This window comes from Corvus cornix, chromosome Z (assembly GCF_000738735.6).
Source record: "Corvus cornix cornix isolate S_Up_H32 chromosome Z, ASM73873v5, whole genome shotgun sequence".
In the NCBI taxonomy this organism is placed as follows: Eukaryota; Metazoa; Chordata; class Aves; order Passeriformes; family Corvidae; genus Corvus; species Corvus cornix.
In genome coordinates this window covers 23,885,657-23,906,618 of record NC_046357.1, presented here as the reverse complement: position 1 = coordinate 23,906,618, position 20,962 = coordinate 23,885,657, and the positions used below count along the sequence as shown (strand labels likewise).

The 20,962-nt window shown below is 39.1% G+C and overlaps 1 protein-coding gene across 2 annotated transcripts in view; it reads left to right on the top strand.

Annotated features, from left to right (window-relative positions):
* Nucleotides 1-20,962, top strand: part of PDE8B (phosphodiesterase 8B) — a 73,536-nt gene that overhangs the window by 35,260 nt on the left and 17,314 nt on the right. For both annotated transcript variants that reach the window (XM_039567641.1, XM_039567640.1), the window contains exons 3-10: nucleotides 1,517-1,707; nucleotides 3,037-3,096; nucleotides 5,020-5,077; nucleotides 9,383-9,471; nucleotides 12,142-12,220; nucleotides 12,677-12,817; nucleotides 14,176-14,264; nucleotides 14,686-14,746. In XM_039567641.1, the coding sequence (XP_039423575.1) occupies nucleotides 1,517-1,707; nucleotides 3,037-3,096; nucleotides 5,020-5,077; nucleotides 9,383-9,471; nucleotides 12,142-12,220; nucleotides 12,677-12,817; nucleotides 14,176-14,264; nucleotides 14,686-14,746 (768 nt within the window). The remainder of the gene's footprint in view (nucleotides 1-1,516; nucleotides 1,708-3,036; nucleotides 3,097-5,019; nucleotides 5,078-9,382; nucleotides 9,472-12,141; nucleotides 12,221-12,676; nucleotides 12,818-14,175; nucleotides 14,265-14,685; nucleotides 14,747-20,962) is intronic.

Sequence of the window (20,962 nt, the reverse complement as noted above, 5' to 3'; positions counted from 1 at the left end):
AGTTATCTTGGGTGTTAAGTGCCAGTAAACCAAATCTCCTTATTGATAATGGCAATCAAAAACCTTCCAATAAATTGAAACTTTTACATTCTTAATATTTACAGAAATTCTGAGTGTATCATTTTCTTCCATTGTTTAATAAAACTCTGGTTGTCCTGTCACAGTAACAATGATTGATTTTTTTATTGCTTAGAAGTCAACAATACAGACAACTAAAGACAAGAGGAAGGCTACTGTCACCTTTTCTAGCTTCTAGACTGATGGTGTTGAAATTCATGTGCTGACACTCCAGCTGCATAAAGCAAGACAGATAAAGGTTATTGACCTTTCCTACAGGCATTTGGAGCAAATTTTGCATATTTTTCTTAAACAGATTGCTTCAGTAAAGTCAGGGGATGACTTTTATTTGTGAAATGAACAGGATTTTGCTTTATACATAACTAGTCTCTGGGTGCTGACTTTTTGTGCAATTTTAATAGCTGTGGATAAACTTTTGACTTTTTGATGCCTTCTTTTTCACAGCATATTGGCAATAAATGAGCCCTTTTCTATATCTGACACATAGGGTAGCATGGTTAGTTATCAGTAGCCATGGTAAATATGTGCAGTTGTAATGGGAAATGTCTGCACGACTGGTATGAATAAATTGGACGCTGATAATGTGTGCACTGTAGGGCTAGGAAGAAAAATTTATTCTCTCTGAAAAACACTTTGTTTTACATGAGAAGCACAGAAATACAGCTGTTTTCAGCCTCTCTTCTCTATGCCAGCTTGCAAACAGGCTTCCTACAGCATCTCCTTGATCTTTAGATTAGTGCCTCAGTACACTTCCTACCTTGTGTGAGCAGTTCCTTAAGTGTTCAGTTGAAATTGTCTAAACTACTTCATATGCTTAGGGACAATTTGGGACAATTTATTGGGTAAAAAATTCTCGTATTTGAATATTTTTCCTCCATACTCCATCCTGTACATACCTGCTTGTGTGTTGCTCTTTTTGGCTTTGAAGTAATATTGGTTAATGCCATATTTTTTGCATTAAAGGAGAAAGAACAAATAAAACTGTGTTAATTGCTTGCCCATGTCTTCAGGGATGATAAGGGATAACTAAGGCAGTTGCATTTCAGACAGTTCATTACAATCAAAAGTGTGTGCGGCTCGGATGGCCTGATGAGAGTGGCAATGATGTTTGAGAGTGGCAATGATATTTGAACACTCCAGCTGGTTGCTGATTGAATTGGAACAGGAGGGAGGAAAAAATCATCATGTGGCAAGTTGGTTTTGTCCTAAATATCAGTCCTTGTTTAAAACAGGTAACTATTGATTATCTATTGATGACCAGTTTATCCATTAAGAAAGAGGTACTACCGCATTGGCTGTTTTACAACCTGTGGTTCAAGCTTCCCACTTCAAAGCAGACTCAATCTTCTACAGGGCAGAAGTGTTTGTTAAGACTTGCACCATGCAGAGGACTACTTTATGTGTTTAATGTGGTGCTGCTGTTTTCCATCCCCTGCAGGTTTTGCTGGTCTTTGCAAAAGAAGACAACCAAAGCAATGGCTTCTGGTGGGCTTGTGACAGAGCGGGATACAGGTGCCACGTTGCCTGGACTCCAGAGTCAGCGCTTGAATGTTTCCTGGATAAGCATCAGGAAATAATTGTTATAGATCACAGGAACTCCAAATATTTTGATGCAGAAGATATCTGCAGGTAACCTAAAGGACCTTACGCTTCTCTTAAGCTGCAGAATACATTGTACAAAACCAAACCTCCTAATTTTAAAAGAAAAAATAGGGGGGAAAAGAAGATAAAAACAACAAACAAAAAATGAACACCTAAAATTGTAGTAAAATGGAAGTTTGGGGACTGAGGCCAGGAGGTTTGCATACATCTGTAAGAGAATAACGATATGAAAACTACACTATGCCAAAGTTGAATTGTAGAATTGTCTCTAGGTCATAGGGGCTTCTATCAGAGCATAAGCCAAAGCTGTTGTGAAATTATTCCTTGCTCTCTGTGCTGCATCTTTCCTGGCTTACTGCTGCAGCAAAATCTGAAGCTGCAGACTTCAAAGGAATGTGTTTGTCCACAAGGTCAGGCACTGCCAGTTCTTCGCAAAGGTTTTCATCACACTTCCAGTCCACATGGTTGTGTCTAAGGTGCATTAAGATTATGAGTGCATAGTATTGGAATTCTTTGCTAAAATACACTGTTTCAGCTGCAGCATGTATTTTGCACCATACTGTGCTTCTAGTCTGCCATGAGCTGAAATTCGCCGCGTTTATGACAAGGGGCATTTAGTGCTCAAATACTTGTGCTGATGTATGTTCTTCTACCATACTTCTAAAGACCAACAGATGAACATAAAGATTGTTTATTCGGGACAGTGTGATATGAGTCCAAAAACCTATGATTAGACAGTAAAACACAAATGGGGTGTTCTTCTGATAGCTGGTAATATCTTTTTCGGTTTCTCAATAATATGCAGGGTGGTGAAATTTTGCTTATTCTGTATATAATAAACTATAGTCTTTCGTAATTTGTTATGCCCACTTTTCTTACTTGCATGCCTTGAAAGTACTTCCCATCCTGTAAACAAAATTTTGTGATGTCTAGAAGGACAGTGGTAAATATTAGAGGGGGCAGAGATTCTTGTTTAAATTAGTGAAGGGCACTGAAAATGCTTTGCATGGACTGACCTTTCTCAACTCTTGAATTCAGGGCAGTCTGCCCCAGATAAGCTGAGTACACAGGGGAAACCTTCACTAGGTCATGAGAGTGGGTTTGAAAAGCTGATGTTTGTACTCTGTGGTTTTGGAGCTTTTGCCTTCTTACCTGCTTAGAGCAAAATGAGAAATCTGGTGGCAAAATGAAAATGGATTGTCTAAGTGGGGATAGGCAGGTTTGGCAGTGTACTATCGTATTTTCTAGCCTCAGTGGTGTCTTTCAGTCCTGACTTTCATTTATATTTTCAGTGAAGGTACTCAGAACAATATTGAGAAAGCATTCAGTGTAACTGACAAATTTTTGTTTCCTCAGGTCTATTCGTGCCACAGAGCCATCAGAGCATACTGTAATACTTGCTGTGGTTCCACGCACGTAAGTATTACTGGTTTGTGAAAGGTTTTTATTTTACTTTGTAAGAACAGTAATTTAACATAGAACAGTTATATCTTACTAGCAAGTCTTACAGAGTAAATGCAGTATTTTTCACCCAAAATGCGCTAGTGATGTTTTATGTTTTATTTGAGTGTTTTATAACTTTCCTTTAGTGCAGATTAGTATTATCACTGTCACCTTCGGAACGGGTTGTATAGTAAGAAAATCAAACAGGTATGTGTTTTTTCTAAGAGAAAAAGAAAATCCAAACCAAAACCAGAAAGCTGTGTATTACTTTCTAAAGGAAATTACTAGATAAGTAACACGTTGTTTATTGAACTGGGTTCTGGGGAAAACTTCAATCCTGTTGATGCTAAATTCACCAGAATGTTGTCCTGAAACCCTTATTCACTAATTCACACCCCATGCATTTAAGAAGAATTCTTACTGATTTAAATATATATTTATCAAATACCTTCAAATACCCTTGTTATAACTCCTACACACTACTGAATCCATTGTCATTTTATTAATTTCCTAGATCAATTAAAATATTAGGAAATAGAGTGGCAGGAGAACTATTACTGGCAAGATTTGAAAATCAACTAGATTTGCTGCTGAACAAGATTTTGCAACTTAACTTTATCTTAATAACATTTTTTTAAGATTGTTTCTCATAGGATATCACAGAACGTCTTTTATCTTTTTCATACTTTCTTTTTGCAATTGCCTTCTGTGTATGTAAAGAGATACAGGACTTCTCTGGACGACCTGTCAGGTTTGCTGTAGGAATAACTATCAAGCTGTATAAAAGCTGCAAATACCTATAATAGAAGGCTATAGCACCAACTTCTGTAATAGTATGATTTTACGTATGTATTTTAGGAAAAACTCTTCTCACTGAGTTCATTATAGTCAGAGAACTATGTCAAATTCATACCATCTAATCCTCAAGTGTTCTGTGCCCATACAATGTACCAGCCCTGCTTAATATCTGTTTCAATGTCCTGGACAATGGGATTGAGTGCACCCTCGGTCAGTTTGCAGGTGACACCAAGCTGGGTGGGAGTGCTGATCTGCTGGAGGGCAGGAAGGCTCTGCAGAGGGATCTGGACAGGCTGGATCATGGGCTGAGGCCGATGGTGTGAGGTTCAACAAGGGCCAGTGCCAGGTCCTGCTCTTGGGTCACAACAACCCCAGGCAGTGCCACAGGCTGGGGCAGAGTGGCTGGAAAGCTGCCCACAGGAAAAGGACCTGGGGGTGCTGGTGACAGCGACTGAACGTGAGCCAGGGTGTGCCCAGGTGGCCAAGAAGGCCAATGGCATCCTGGCCTGGATCAGCAACAGTGTGGCCAGCAGGACCAGGGTAGGGATTCTCCCCTCATACTCGGCACTGGTGAAGCCACACTTCAAATCTTGTGTCCAGCTCTGGGCCCTCATTACAAAAAGGACATTGAGATGATGTCCAGAGAAGGGCAACAGAGCTGGTGAAGGGTCTGGAGCACAAGTCCTATGAGGAGTGGCTGAGGAAGCTGAGGGTGTTTAGCCTGGAGGAAAGGAGGCTCAGGGATGACCTTGTTTCGCTCTACAACTACCTGAAAGGAGGCTATACCCAGGTGGGGGTGAGTCTTTTCTCCCAAGTAGCAAGGGACCTGACAAGATGAAATGGCCTTAATTTGTGCTAAGAGAGGTTTAGACAGGGCATTAGGAAAAATTTCTTCCCTGAAAGGATTGCAAGCGTTGGAACAGGCTGCTCAGGAGCGTGGAATCATCATCCCTGGAAGTATTTAAAAGATGTGTGGATGTGGCACTTTGGAAATGGTTCTGGTGGGCTTAGCAGTTCTGGGTTAAAGGTTTGACTAGATGATCTTAACAGTCTTTTCCAACCTGAATAATTCTGTGGTTCTGTGATTTTGTTTTGTAGATCTGCTGACCAAGAAGAGACTTCTGTTCTTCCCCTTCTTGATGCAGGCTTTGATAGGGTATGTATAAATTGCCTATGTAATATAGGAAACATAGTAACTTCATCAATTACAGACACTTCCACTTCCTCAAATTGAAAATTATACATCCTTTTCTGTCAGAAATTTATTGTTAAGAAAGCAGTGGCAGTTAATTTACTTTTCTTTTCAACAGTGTGTTCCAGAAGCATATGAAATGAGAAACTCTGTGACGTAGCTAGTCCTTTCAGAATGGCAGGAGTACTGAGATTACTTCCATGTGGTCTGGCTGGGTAGTGGGTGGGTTTTGTTGATGACTGCACTAAAAAACAATGTTGGGAGACTCTGATTAAAATATTGCAACATGCTGGCTCATCACCCAGATCCCCCTGTGTGTCTGAGGCTGCTGGGATTTCTCTTCTAAAGGGACTACAAACCTGTCCAGCTCGTGGTGTGAAGAAGAATTTTTTTTCCCATTATGTCTGTTATGTTGGTTTGCACAGTTCTTCTTAGTACAGAGTTAGAGACACTCCTGTACAAGCAGCAGAAGGGAAGATAACTGTTGACGCTGTTTCTCAAAGGGTTTTGAAGGAGAGAGCCAAAAGGCAGGAGTTCTCAGCTCTGAAAATCTAGGTTGCTTATCCTCTCCTAATCTTTATGTGAGTGGCTTTGGATGGATATTACTGTTACATTACTCTAAAATAAACCAGCTGCATTTTTTAAGTTAGCCATTCATAGGGAAGGATGTGTACTTAAGCAAAAGAAGCACATCTGGAGTTAGAATTAACTGTATTTACTTTCTTAAATATATTTATAGTTAGGAAAATTAACTATAGTAGGTAAAATCAGGGAAGAGATGGAATTAACCCAGCCAAAATCTCATGTTCCTATGCTCATACTGAGTCCAGTGTCTGAGCTAACTCACATTCAGCCCAAGTTTGTTTACACAGCAGAACATGAACCAGAATTACCATTTTCAGATCATCTCCCAAAAAAAGAGGTATAAGATCTTGCCTCTACTGCAAGGGTATTGTGGGGCCAAAGCATTTCTAAAGCACTTAGATGCTCTAAAAATTGGAAAAGGTGAATCTAAGAGAAAGGTCAACCCAAGAAGGCCAGTGCTCTATTAGTGTAGTTTCTCTCTCTCCCTCTCTCTCTCTCTCTCTGGCTTTAATATTTTTCAAAGAAAACTTTATTACTTCTCAGGTCTAGGGTTTCATTCGAACATGATGCAGGGCAATATGTTTTGTGAGCTAGATTGTAACTCTAGGTGTAGCACTGGGTAAAGTCAGAGGAGACTGTGCAGCTGTGAGACACGGCTCAGTGGTGCTCTCTGCCTTGGAAAGAAAAATCTTTTTGCACCTGACAGCTGCAGTAACTACTCTCTCTTGCTGTCCCAAATTTATCAGAGAGCTTGCATAATGTAATAATTCCCTATTGGAATTATTTTCAAGACTTTAAAATGCATCTGATGTCAAGATTTCTACTTTTGCTGTGGGGTGCACATAGGAATCATTTTTGCTTGGATGGGGATCGGTAGGGACTAAATCCATTACCACACAAAGATTTAAAAACACCCTTCTTCAAAGAGAAAGGTGTATTTGTGGGGAGTCTCTTCCTCAGCAGCAAAAATGAAATTTATTTTTGGAAAATCATACCTGCTGAAATCATAAGTTTTTCTTTATGCTGACTTATTTCTGTTTTTTCTTCCTTCTTCTCAAGAATATATTTTATTACATCTTCTGATTTTCCCCCTATATCATTAACAGCTTTTGTGTTTGTGTATTAATGCTGTTGCTAATCCAGTACATTAATTATGCTGATTTTTTTTTCCTCTCAGCCTCATAAATCTGATAGTGGTGGCCTACTTAGGGTGGGCTAATTTGAATAAGCAATTTAGCTTCCTGACTGATTTTTAGCTATGATTTAAATCAGCAAACAGGGGATCTTAACATTTGCAGTTACTGAATTACAAACTTGTATTGTATTTTGAACTTTTTTCCTAAACAAATGTTGATTCTCATTGACCAGATACTATTAAAACTTTCTGGATTGGAATAAAAGAAGTCTTTAATATTAAACCTAATTTTTATTGCTAAGCAAGAAGAATTATGCATCCCTGTTGGCTTATAACTCTTGTGGCTTGTACTAAGTTCCATAAAGAACAACAGCAGAATCCCATTATAATGAAGTAAAAAATAATTTAAGAGTACGTATTACTTAAATCACAATCTACTATATACATACGAAACTTTCTGTAAAGAAAGTGTTTTGTCTGCCTTCTAATATCTGAGAGTTCAGAGATCTTCTTATTCTTGTGTCACATTAGAAGCACAGATTACAAAAGGAAATGTCTCCTGCTATTTTCATGTCCCAGTCAATTTCTCAGCTTTGAGTCAGCCAGCAAATGACCAGCATCAACACTGTGAACGTAGGGAAAGTGATTCTGTACATCTGCAAAAGATTATACAACAGTTAAGAGCACAGTTAGAACTTTGATAAGCTGCAATTCTTGATTCTTAGCAAAAGATTTGTGCCAAGAGTTTTGTAGGTGAACAGCAGTGGTTAAATTTTTTCAGTAAAACACACTACTGTAAAATTTAGTTTATAAAGAGCCTTAGTATATTCTAGTAAGTCTATTTCATAAAATAGGTTGCCATCATTGATAAATTTTATATTATTGATAGATTTGTTCTTATTGTTTTGAATTTAGCACAAATGTATTTGATTATTTAAAAGAGCACCCTAAAACTGAAAATCTAAATCTACACTGCTGTAGAAGAGAAGTTTGTTTGCAGGCAGTTTGATATACAAAAACAAAACTTTGTTTGCTCCTTTGCTTCTGCCAGCTTGATATTGTACCTTTTGTTTTCCCATGCATTCTGTAGTGTATGAAGTGAAAGTTACAGCAATATTTTAAGATCTTAACATTAAGGAGTGAAACAGACCCATGCCAACAGTTGTTTTTAATTTTACTTTTTTTATGTTTTGCTCACAACTTGGAATTAAGCCACTGGTCCCCAAAACAGAGTTTTTCATCCAGGACAGAAGCATAGATTTCTTGAAGGCTCTGCTTTGGACATTTGCATGCTGCTCTGGACTGTGTGTGCAGCTGTGCTGTGAGAACTAGTGACAACACAGGGCATTTCCTGTGATAACTAAAGTCAGTGCACGTGATTGATCAGTAAACTTTAACTGAAGTCAGAGAATCTACTTCTTTTGTAGCAACATAAAATTTCTGATTTCAGCAGGACCAAGCACAAGCACTTTCAAACCTAACAGAGAGAACATTCTCTCCTGTCTAGAGTAAAAGTTTTTTCACTGTGGCCAGCATGCTTCTACTTTATATACTTTTCTGCACTTCTGAATTCACAGTGACAGCTCAGTGAGATTACTTGTGAAGCAAACTTACTTCCTTTTCTGAGCTTCAGCCTTAATATTTGCTTGGAAACAAATGCCAAATATAATTCTTTATCTTTTTCTTTTTTGCATGAATGTTTTTATGTCTCTAAGGTTTTCCATTTCCCTTGTGAATGAAGGATAGGTGTTCAAAATAAAACATCAAGGCAATACTGGTTTTGTGTGAGACTGTGTTTGGGGTTCTTTTAAGAGTATGCGTTGGATTGCTAAAACCAAATGGGAAAATTGAGTTAAGGATTTAGCATATTTTTATGCTTGCTTTGTATTTAGATATTTGTGTTGTCTTAAAAAACAGAAACTCATTCCTGAGGAAAAGATGATTATTCACAACACAAAAGGTACAACCAGAGCTTATTTCTACAGAAAAGGAAAGTATGGTTGAGGTTGGGAGGGACCTCTAGGGGTCATCTTGCCCAACCTCCCTGCTCAAGTACAGCCACCTAAAACAAGTTGTCCAGGACCATGCCACACAGCTTTTGAACATTTCCAGGCATGGAGACTCTGCAACATCTCTGGGCAACCTGTGCCTAGGTCACCCTCACAGTAAAAAAAAAAAAAAAAAAAAAAAACCCAAAAAAAAAAAAAAAAAAAACCCCACCCTGTTGCCTGATGTTCAGGTTCCCTGAACCTCCTGTGCTTCTGTTTGTGCCCATTGCCTCTGGTCCTGTCACTGGGTACCACTAGAAAGAAGCTGGCTATGTCTCCTTATAGTCTTCCTTCAGATATTTATATACTTTGATAAGTTCTCCACTTCAGCCTTCTCCTTTTCGGGCTGAGACAGCTCTCTTGGCCTGTCTCATGGTAGAGGTGCTTAATCACCCTTGTGACCTTCACTGGCCTCGTGCCAGCTCTCTTTAAAAAGTTTAAGTTTTAGATGCAGGAACAGAAATAACAGCCTATTTAATACACTCTTGATTTGTCTTCCAGCAATTCATGGAGAACAGCAGTGTCACTGCTTGTTACAATGAACTGGTTCAAATAGAATACGGGGAAGTGCGATCTCAGTTCAAATTACGGTATGTAGAAGTGTGAGAAACTGCAAACATCAACCTCCTGGTCTAAATAATTGTATCATGTTGCTTTCTGCTTCTTCCCAGCTCTGCATATGTGTGTCTTGCATCTGTATGTATGTGTATGTATGTATGTAATACACTACATTTTATATTTTCTCCTCCTGTTATTTTGTAAAGGACAAACTGAAGTGCCTTAGTAACTGGTACCCAGAGAAAGCTCAGTCAATGTAGGTATGGACTGCGAATTTACATGATGGTAAAATTTCACAGAGTCATTCTTGATCTTGCGTGTCTGAGATTTCATATTCAAAGGCTTGATCTGAATACGATCTTGATTCAGCTCTGAGTTTTTATTTTCTTGCTTGGCCGAGACTTGGCAGGCCAGGAGCACAGTTGTATATGATAGTGAGAAGTTAAATTATGTTTATTCCCACATGCACTTTTTCCTTAATGTGACTAATTCTATATTTAATATAGGTGCTTTTGCATGCATGTAGATATTTGTGCAATGTAACCATATGAAATGATAGGAAAGAAATGCAGAGAAAGGGCTGTTCTCTCTGTGGCATAAATTAATTCCAGTTCCATCTACAGAAAATACTATCACTTTTCTACAAGTTTCAGTGTGTCTATTTAAGAAGGTGATTTTTCTAAGATTTTCTTTGCAAACTGATACCAAAGTGACTTCACATTTCACATGATTGCATGTTCATGCATGCAAACTGCAATTACAGTAAAATTTCAGGGAAAAAAAAATTGAATTTTGGTTTACACAATTTTAAAAGTTGTTTTCCATAACTCAGCAGGAATTCCCCCTACCTCTGTCTTATTAGGCAGATGCCATTAAAAACTAATCAGAACTGATACTGGTTATAGCGTTCAGGTACAATTCTTTTTTTTCATTTGTGTGGTTTAATTAAGTGGGGAAAAAGGTGCTGCACTTCATGTCAGTGCCACTTGCCAGTGATCTGCAAGTCTTCTACACAGCTTTGTAAAAGTGAAAGGGAAGAGAATGCAGGAAGTTTGTTGAGAGAATTAAACCCAGGATATGTCACATGTTCAGACACAAGAGAAATGTGATGAAAAACTAGCACCAGCCCCAGAGAGCAGTATATGAGGTCACATCAGCGGTCAGAAGTGTCTTTCTGTTCCTAGCATGGACTCCACTTTTCCACATAGCTGGTTCTGGTTTGAAACTTGGTTGGACATCTGTGTGCTAATTAAAGGGGATATGGGCCATTTTAACTTGTAATTTTGCTGGCTTGCTTGCCAGATCAAAAGAAAATACTAAGGCTTGAATAGTGCAAATATATGTGTGTTTTCTTACAGAAATTCTGTGTAATTACATTTGTTAGCAGCTGATGTACCAGACAGGCATCTATCACTGAGACAAATTAGTTCCTTCACACAGCACAAAATCACACTCGGGAACCAGCTTGAACTGCTAGAAAATCACATATAAAATTATACTCCGAGCTCCTTTTACTCTATGAGCAGAAACACTTCTGTCATCTTCCGTATAAAACACTTACTTCCTACAAATCTTCATCCACATAACTGTGTGTCTGTGTTTCTGTGTATATCTCTTCATGTATCCTATTTGGTTTTGAGTTACTTCTGTAATAAGGAGAAGTAGCAATGTTCTGTATTTCTTAATTCTCTAGTCACTGGTATTAATTCAAACTCTGCTATGCAGCCTGGAAGCAAGATGTTCCTTTTAGGTAAATACTGTATACAGGAATGTTTATGCACAGTGCGGTTTTGCTCCCGCAATGAGACTTATTTAGAATATAATTAGTCTTTAGTGCAAATCAAAGATGAAGTACTGATACCTATCAAAAGAAGTATGCCTGGGTTGTTTCTTCTAGTATGTACTCTTCCTGGCCATGGTAGGGTGTTGGAACTACATGGTCTTCATGTCCCTTCCAACCCAAATCATCCTATGATTCTATGAGATATACATTTTTCCCTAGTATTAGGAGCCTATATTAATGTTAATGTCGTCCTGTATAAATCATAATTTAAGCAATTTGAATTCTGTAGCAAGAAGATAAGGCTTCTGTTTTCTGGCATTAGTTCAAGGATAGCCCTGGAAAAAAAATGGGGATCAAAGATCATCTGGGTTCTTAAAGATCAGGATGTATGGAAGTCCAGTCACTGCATTATTACTTGGAAGCAAGAAAATTGGTATTTTTTGAACTAGAACTTTGACATGGTTCTATTGCTTCCTTTAACTGTGTTGTATTACAGTTTCTTTTACAGTGCCAATCTACTTGCTGTATTGAAAACTTTGTATATACCTGCTGTCGTGATTTTTGTGTTCCAAATTTTTAATGATCACAAAACATTTTGATGTAATAGTATGTGTTATTTTTACTGCTCACTGTTAGTTCCTGCTGTCCAAAGCATGTATGTAGGTACAAGTATACTATTAAGATGCTGCAGTATCTATGAGCACTTTTATAATGTAATCTGCAGTAAAAGCACGTTAACAACAGGGATGTCTGAGGCTGGATGTTTTGAAAAAGTCATAATAAAGATAGTGACATGGTCTAGTCAAAACAACTGCTACTTTGTGGTTCATCTACTGATAAGTACAATTTAATCATGTATTTATAGTGAACAAAATGTTCTAACAAAAAAACTAATGTGCTAATCATTTGCTAATTTCAGGGCTTGTAATGCAGTGTTTACAGCATTAGACCATTGTCAGGAAGCTGTAGAAATAACCAGTGAAGATCATGTCATTCAGGTAGGGGGGAAAATGTTAACTATCTTACAGAATTTGAAAAGAGGAAACCCAAAGTAGTCCCTGTTCTATTTCAGTATTTTAGCTTTGTTGCCCATTAGAAAGCCTTGTAAAATGAACTGCCTAATTTCTGGTTGCTGCACACTGATGCCTGCTGAATTTTTACGGATTTTCCTTCTGTAACTTCATTTAGATGGTAGTTTTCAGTAATGTTTTTTCTCTGCATTCACTGTCTTTCTGTGCTTTCTGATAGATTACATATCACCTTCTCTGTTCAGCCTCTTACTTGAATAAAATGTTTCACCATTACGTAGTATTTTATATGAGAAACACTGAGTTGTAGGGATGAGTGGTTGTGCCTTTAGCTATATAACTTGTCACACTTCGATACTTATATAAGTTATTATCCTTGAAATAAATTCTTTTTGATATTGTCCTAATGTACCTTTGTTTTGGCAGTATGTTAATCCAGCCTTTGAACGGATGATGGGGTACTGCAAGGGAGAGCTTATTGGCAAGGAGCTCACTGAACTACCTAAAAGTGATAAAAACTCTACAGACCTTTTGGACAACATAAACACATTTATTAAAAAAGGAAAGGTAAGCAAATAAAACAAACTCCTTTGAAACTGCTACAGAGTTCTATTCTGCTTTGGTTTTTATTGCTGTAGGTTTAAGAACACAAGATGTGTTTTTCATGAATATACATGTAAGACCAGAATTCTGCTTCTCAGATGTCTAAGCACAACAGCTCATATCACAGACAAGTGACTACAGATCTCATTAGCTTTGCTTTTAGGATCTGACTGAACTCCTGCTGATTTGTTGGCTTAAGATCAGTATCAGAATGTTTTCTGTGTTTCTGTTTTGCTTAGAGCCCATGGAGCTTTTGTTAGTTGGAATGTAACAGTTTGTCCCTCAGTCAGTCTCTCAGGTGGCTGAATCATCCAAACAAAATGTGTAACTGTTCTGTCAAACAGCAGAGCCTTCACTAACTGCATACTTAAAGCACCAAAATGTATTGGCAACCAGTGGGGTTTGCTTTCCTAATAACTGTAGTTAGAATATCTGCAGTGCACTGTGAACTCCTGTCGTTGGGGTGATGAGCCTGGCAATACATTCTCCTAACACATGCAACAGTCTCCTATCCCATCTCCCCTGGGCTGCAGAAATACCTGTTGCCCTTCCCACTCTCATGTTCTGCTTCAAGAACTTTGGGGAGTTCTTGAACCTTTGAGTCACATCCAGCAATGATCTGAGCTTTGTGAGTCACTGTCTGGAGTTGTTTGCAGGTTCACCTTGGTTCATTAGCAGTACCCACAGGCCACTCCTGCTGTGCTCCTCCTCATTTATATGGGCTGCCCAGGAGCTAGTACTGCCTGCTCAAAGGTGTCTTTTACCCATTTTCCGACTTCATCCTACTCTGCTGCCAGGTAGTTCCCTCCTTAAAATTATTCCTCTTTGAGATTAGTTGAAGGACATCTTTAGATCAAAGACTTCTGAAATTTAGCATATATATTGCATGACAACCAACAACTTCAAAGCTGAATGGTGCTTGGCACAGGGTTCGCTTCTGCTGGTCCCAAGGGATATCCTTTTGTTGCAGCCACTGCTTCTTATGGTGGCACCTAGCAAGAATGTTTGTCACCTCTTTAAGTAGATGATACCTAAAGTTCCTTGTAAAAATTGTAAAGTTCCTTGTAAAAAATACTTTCTCCCAAGAGAAATATAATTATACTGTCCTTACATCAGTTAAAGGTGCTGCTCTCCACTGGGTGAGTAGTTGCTGCTCTCTCTCTGTTATACTTAATAGTATATTAATTTTATACTATTTTTAAGAAGACAACCATGAAATAAAAATAATAATTTAGTACATAAGGACTATGCAATAATAAATGAATATTTGACTGTAAGCTATGTGTGCTCAGATGCTGTCACTGTTGTGTGTGTTTCCTTAGGAATGGCAAGGAGTTTACTACGCAAGAAAAAAATCAGGAGACAGTATCCAGCAGCACGTGAAGATAACACCTGTGGTCGGTCAAGGAGGGTAACTAACTTGTCCGGAACATAATTGATTTCTGGGTTTTAGGGCCTTCTCTCTGCTTTCTGCATCTGTAAGTTTGACATGAACCTCCATGTATTTAGCAACTGGACAACCCCATGTTCGTGTGTGTGCTTGTACATGTTCCCACCTTCGCAGTTTAGAATGGACACATTGCCAAATTCAGCTCCAAGATCTGCAGGAGAATTCCTGGAGCAACAGAAGGATCAGGTGTCCTGGGATAAAAACCTCAATGTTATGCTTCATGAAGGAGTGAGTGCTAGTCACCCAGTTGTCTTGCTGGTTTTGGGCTTGGTATCTGGTATCAGGACGGCTTGGAGATCTCTCCTTTAGAAAATATCAGTGTATCACTTCACTTCTCTCTTTACAATTTGATACAGTAACAAGTGATTATTTCTGTTGGTAGGCAAATAAGACACTTTGTGTCCCTCAAAAGGCTGCATTGTACCAATGAAAACAACAAACAGGTATTGTATTTCTTTCATGTGATAATTTTCATAGCTTTTAGTAAACTGATATTTTTTGGCTTAAAATTTTTTCAAGAAGATGTGATCTATATTGTCAATGAGATTCTCATTGATTGTTGGGTCAAGCAAGAAAACTTCAACATTTGCCTGCACTATTCTCCTTTTGCAAGACTCCTGAGTAGAGGAACAACATACTTAATTTTCTGGAGCATGGATATGACAGTTGAGTCCATGATGCTGTGGAGCAACACAGACCACAGTTCAAAGGGAGTTCAGGGCTTTTTTTGTAGAGCTGTTCTTGCCAGCCTGATCTGGTGTACTTATGCCAATTAATGACCTATGCTCAGTGGTCCCAAGATTTGGCAATGTGTGGTACTTATATGAAGTGCAGCCTTCATGCAGGCCCTGAGACTTCACACATCTGCCAGAACAGGTGCTGTGAAAGGGTGTAACTCAAGCCATAACCCGAGTAACGTGGCAGTAGTGGCTGAGCTGGGTCTCTGCAGTCCAGGCACAAATCCACACCAGCTGCTCCTGCAACAAACTTGGTGGTGCGGAGAGCTGTTTGCTGTCATCTTCTCCTGGTTTCCTCCCTCTGACAGTGTCTGAGGCAGATGACCACATCACATACTTTGCCCCAAAAATACTCTACTAAGTGCCTTGTAGCGTAAAGTCTGGACTTTTGTGAGCAAAGGAGTGAAGCCTGTCTTTGGCATATGGTCTGTAGGGGGTGAGATAGAAAGTGGGAAGCATAAGAAGTGGCTGGAAACACTTTAGACCAAGCATGTGCTTGGGAAATAGGATATGTTTCCATGTTGTTTAGGGAAGGGGTTCTGTATCTTGTTCTATTTAGAATTTTATGTGCTTTTATCCATGATGTGGGAAAAGACACACAGGAAAAGTATTTAGAAAATCTCTAGTATGTCTAGTTGCCCTTTCTTGAGTAGAACAATACTGAATATTAACACATTATTGGAAAACCACTACTGCTAGAGGAATTTCATTGGTGGTAACATTTGACCACTGAAACCATCCTTGTTTAACAAGTTTTTGTGGAAGTAGGTAGTAAAAAATCAAGGAGAAATCTGCATAATTCCCGGAAGAACTTTGCATGTCTATCACTGAAAAATAAGACTCATAGTATTTTAAACTTATGAGGCTCTTTGAACTAAAACGTGTATTTTAGTATTAGCAAAGTGTCATTTACAGTCACAGGATGTTTTAAAATGCTCAGGCTAGAGTGCAACAGAGTTTTATAATAAAAGCAGTGATAAAGTTACATGTATTTCTTTTTAATTCATTGCTTAAACCTCATAAATGTTGTTTCATTTATAGGTGCTTTGATGTTGATTTGAAAGTAAGACATAATCTGATGGCTTTTTCTATATTATACACACAACTGAAAGACTGGTACAGGGAGGTGTATATATGATATTCTTAATGCAAGATAATGGGTTCAAAATAATTACAAACTTGTATCCATATGTAAAAACAGCAGTAGGAATATAGGAAAAAAGTCCTTTTCTTTTGTTTTTCTTTGCCCTGTAGATTGGACTGCTTAAACCAGTAAGAATCATAGAATCATACAATCACAGAATCATAGATTGATATGGAAAGGGACCTTAAAGATCACCTAGTTTCAACCTCCTTGTCACAGGCAGGATCACCTCCCACTATACCAGGTTGCTCAAAGCCCCATCCAACCTGAACTTCCAGGGATAGGGCATCCACCACTCCCCTGGGGAACCTGTTCCAGTGTCTGACCACCCTCACAGTAAAGAATTTCTTCCTGATACCTAATTTAAACCTATCCTCTTTCAGCTTAAAACCATTCCCCCTTGTCCTATCACTACACACCCTTGTAAAACTTCCTTCATTTTCTTGTGGGGCCTTTACATACTGGAAGGTGCTACAAAACATCCCAGACTTTTCTTCTCCAAACTGAACAACCCCAACTCTCACATCCTTTCCACATAAGAGAGATGTTACAGCTCTCCGGTCAGTTCCGTGGCCCTTCTCTGGACCTGCCCCAGGAGGTTCATGTCTTATGCTGGAGGCCTCCAGCATGTTATGGCCCCTCAAGCAGTCGTGACACCACAAAGCTTGGTGTCATTAGCCAACCTGCTGCTGGTGCACCTGATCCCACTGTCTGTGTCCCTGACAAAGATACTGGCCCTAGTGCAGACCCCCGAGGAGCACCACTCATCACTCCTCTCCACCCGGACTCCTGGTCATTGGCCACAACTCTTTAAGCAGGACCATTCAGTCAATTCCTTATCTACTGAGTGGTCGACCTGTCAAATCCAGGTCTCTCCACTGTAGTCAAGGGTGTGCCTGGAAGCATCAAATGCTTTGTACAAGTCCAGTTAGATGACATTCCCTTATCCACCCATCGTAGGAGGCCACCAAATATGTCAGGTATGATTTGCCCTTAGTAAAGCTGTGCCTGTTGTCTCCAGTTATCTCCTTATTTTCCATGTGTCTTAGCGTAGCTTCCAGGAGGATCTGCTCCATGAATTGCAGAGCACAGAGATGAGACTGACTGGCCTGTCGTTCCCTGGGTTTTCCTTTTTCTTTTTTAATCTTTAGAAATGACAGTTCTAAGTTTCCCCATTTCCAGTCACTGGAAACTTCACTGGACTGCCATGACTTCTGAAATATGATAGATAGCAGCTTAGCCATTTCCTCCACCAACTCCCTCAGGACTCACAAATGATGATCAGGTCCTGTGATCCTGTGCACCTTCAGGTTCCTTGGATGTTCCCAAACCTGATCTTCTCCTGCAGTGGGTGGGTTTTCATTTTCCCAGTCCCTGCCTTTACCTCCTGTGACTCGGACAGTGTATGTAGCTGGAGCACTTGCTGGTGAAGACCAAGGCAAAATATTCATAGAGTACTTCAGCCTTCTTTGTGTCCCGGGTAACCACACCTCCCGTTTCCTTCCAGAGAGGGACAACATTTTCCCTAATCTTTCTTTAATTCACCACAGTACCTATAGAAACTTTTCTTCTTGTCCTTTATGCTGCTGGCCAGATTTAATTCGATCAGGGCTTTAGCTTTCCTAACATGATCCCTGGCTCTTCAGACATTCTCTCTGTATTACTCCCAGGCCACCAGCTCTTGTTTCCACTCTCTGTAGTCTTCCTTCTTTTGTTTGTCAACAAGTTCTTTGCTCATCCACACAGGCCTCCTGGCATTTCTGCCTGACTTCTCTTTGTTGGGATGCATCACTCCTAAGCTTGGAAGACGTGATCTTTGAATATTAGCCAGTTCTCTTGGGCCCCTCTTCTCTCCAGGGCTTTATTCCATGGCACTCTACCAAGCAGGTTCCTGAAGAGGCCCAAGTCTACTCTCCTGAGGTCCAAGGTAGTGAGCTTGCTGTGTGCCTTCCTCACTGGCGTGAGGATCTTGTACTCCTCTTATTTCATGATTACTGCAGCCCAGGCTGCCCTTGAACTTCATGTGCCCCATCAGCCTCTCCTTGTTGGTGAGAACAAGGGAAGTTAAGAAACAAATTTTATTTAAGGACTTGTGTCCAAGGTGACATTCATATCCTCCTGTACTGCTGGAAAGTACAATCCACTCTTGTCTTTTTAGTAGTTTCATGAGAAGCTACTGGTAAATTCAGCACTTATTTGATGATCTATAGGCCTGGGGAGCTTTACACATTTGGTGATCCCAGGGAATATGGCCTTGAAAAGGTTCTCCACAGGTACAGAGGTCTGCCACAAAGGTTAAGGACCACAGCCTAAGAGAAAATATGCTCTGTGGAGATTTAAGGTCCCTTAAAAAACAAGGTGTATCTGACAGAGAATGTAATTGTTCCGTTTCACTTCTGTCATGGAAATACCTCGTACCTGTAGGAGATCCTGGACAATGCAGTTTTCCTTATGTCCATTCCTGAATGCTTGCAGCAGTAGAACTTTTCCTTACACTAAAAAAATTAGGTTCCCTTTCAAGCCACAGATAAATCTTTATGGAAGGACAAAAGGAAATCAAATGAAACATTTACTTAAGTTACAGAGCAGTAAAAGCTGTCATAATTCAAATATTCATGCAAATGTAATATTTCACTGCATCAACATAATTTTAAACAGCTTGATTTCAGCATTCAGACAGTGTGTGCTGACGTCAAAACATCCTTACATTATTATGCATTGTTTCACCTTAAAAAATGTATCTGTTTTTTGCCATTTGTGACAGCCTCTGTAAGGGATATCAGAGACTACTGGAACCTTCATGTATTTCCATGCCAGATTTATCACACAGAAAAACCTAGCATGTTAAATTTATGCATGGAAAAAAAAAATATCTAAAAGAGCATTAAGCATTCTTACAGTGAAGATTTATGAATGGGGATTGACTTTCATGTGACTATTCCTGTGTGCTGAGCCTAGGTAATTATTAATGCTGCCATTGTCAACTTGAGACCTGGCAGGATAGAGTCCAGTGTTTTCACATTCATAAATTTACAAGAGAGGTGTTGTTTCTTTCAAGAACATATTGACCCAAGATTAACTGTATAACTGCCCTCGTAACTTACCTTACATGGCTCTTTCAGGACATGCCTGCAGAAGGGGAAGAGGAGTATTCAGAACAGAAATGTGGTTTATTTTTTTAGTAGAGCACTTGGAGAACTGCACCAAGGTTTCTGCCAGTTGTGCAGTAGACGGAGATATATCCATTGGCTTTGAGAGAAGCTCCAGGCTGGGGCCAGAACAAGCAGTTCAGATGCCTTGTGTCTCTGTACAATACTTGATGAGATTTCCTTAACCTTACTCTGTTTGGATGAGATTATTTCTCTGAGAGTTTCCTGGATACAAGAAAGGTGTTCAAGCTTTTAAAATTTTTTTGGATGAAGAGTCACTTCTTACACTCCCCTGAACAAGATTTATATGGAACATGAGCCCAGGGTTTCCCTTTCTTCTTTTTTTTTTTCATTACAAAAAGCCATGCCTGAATTTTTTGGGGTTTTATTCCTTCCCATTTTCTTTTCTTTTCCTTTCACCCTCTTTACCTACCTCCCCCCACAGCAGACAGGAAAAAAAAAAAGATGTGCGAGAATGACAGAAAGAGAATTTTTATCATTCCTTTACTTTCTTTCCTGAATAATCCTCATGAGGACCCTGCAGCATTGCACTGTCACAAACTGATACAGACACTAAGAGCATACAAGTGCAACCCTGTCGTACTGTCCTTTAACCTGACAGGTTGCAACCATGGATTTCATGCTTCCATGCAATCTAGTGCTTCGCTACAGGCAGGTGATTGATTTGGTCAGAGGAACCAGTCACCATATGACAGTAATGGACTCCTAAATATTATGTGTACTGAATAATGTGTAATTACAGTGTCAAGCACTGACAATTATTCATCTGAAGTAAGAGGGTACGTGCATCATCTCTAGTGACTGCAGTAAAAAAAGTAATGTGTTATTTCTAATCTTTCTCTGTGTCTCTGTTAGCTATGCTTAAATACATCATGTGCCAATTTTCAAGGGAAGACTTGAGAAACTGCCATTTCTGGTCAGTTTTCCTACAAACAGCAAAATACTTTCTTCTAACCACATAACAAAGGAAAGGGGCGAGGTGATTAGCAGGTATTACACTGTTGTGAACTGGCCAGTACTTCTGTTTCTGAGAAGAATGAAAAAGCAGAGGAACATTTCATCTGTGTTATTGCAGATCAAGCAACAGATGTAAATATTAAGATATGGAAATATCTTATCTAAATTCTAAGAAAGCTTGAAATACCTACTGTTGGAGCTACCCAAGATGTTTCAGAAGGACAAAGAATTAAGATGCTGTGTTTAATTTTTCATTCTTGAGAATGATTAAAAACTACATAGAAATTAAGGTCTGATGAACAACACCTACCTCTACCCCTTATTTCCTGGAGAGTTATTTTTATAACTGAGTTTTTTTAAGTCCAGTTTATCAGTGACCCATGAAAGGATGCATTCAAAATTTGCTTCAATAGTTCTAAGAAAAAAATGGTTTTTTTTCATTTTATTCTTTTAGGTTCATATGCAAGTTGCACTTAAAACACTACCTAAACCGAGTATCAGTTCTCTTGTAAACACAGGCATTAAACAGGAATTTAGTACATAAAAGCACTTGTATCTGTGATCTTCTGCATGACACATCTGTTTGCTTTCGTATTATTTCTCTACATCTAATTACACCTGAAGAAGAGTCTTCGCCAAACACTTTTTTTA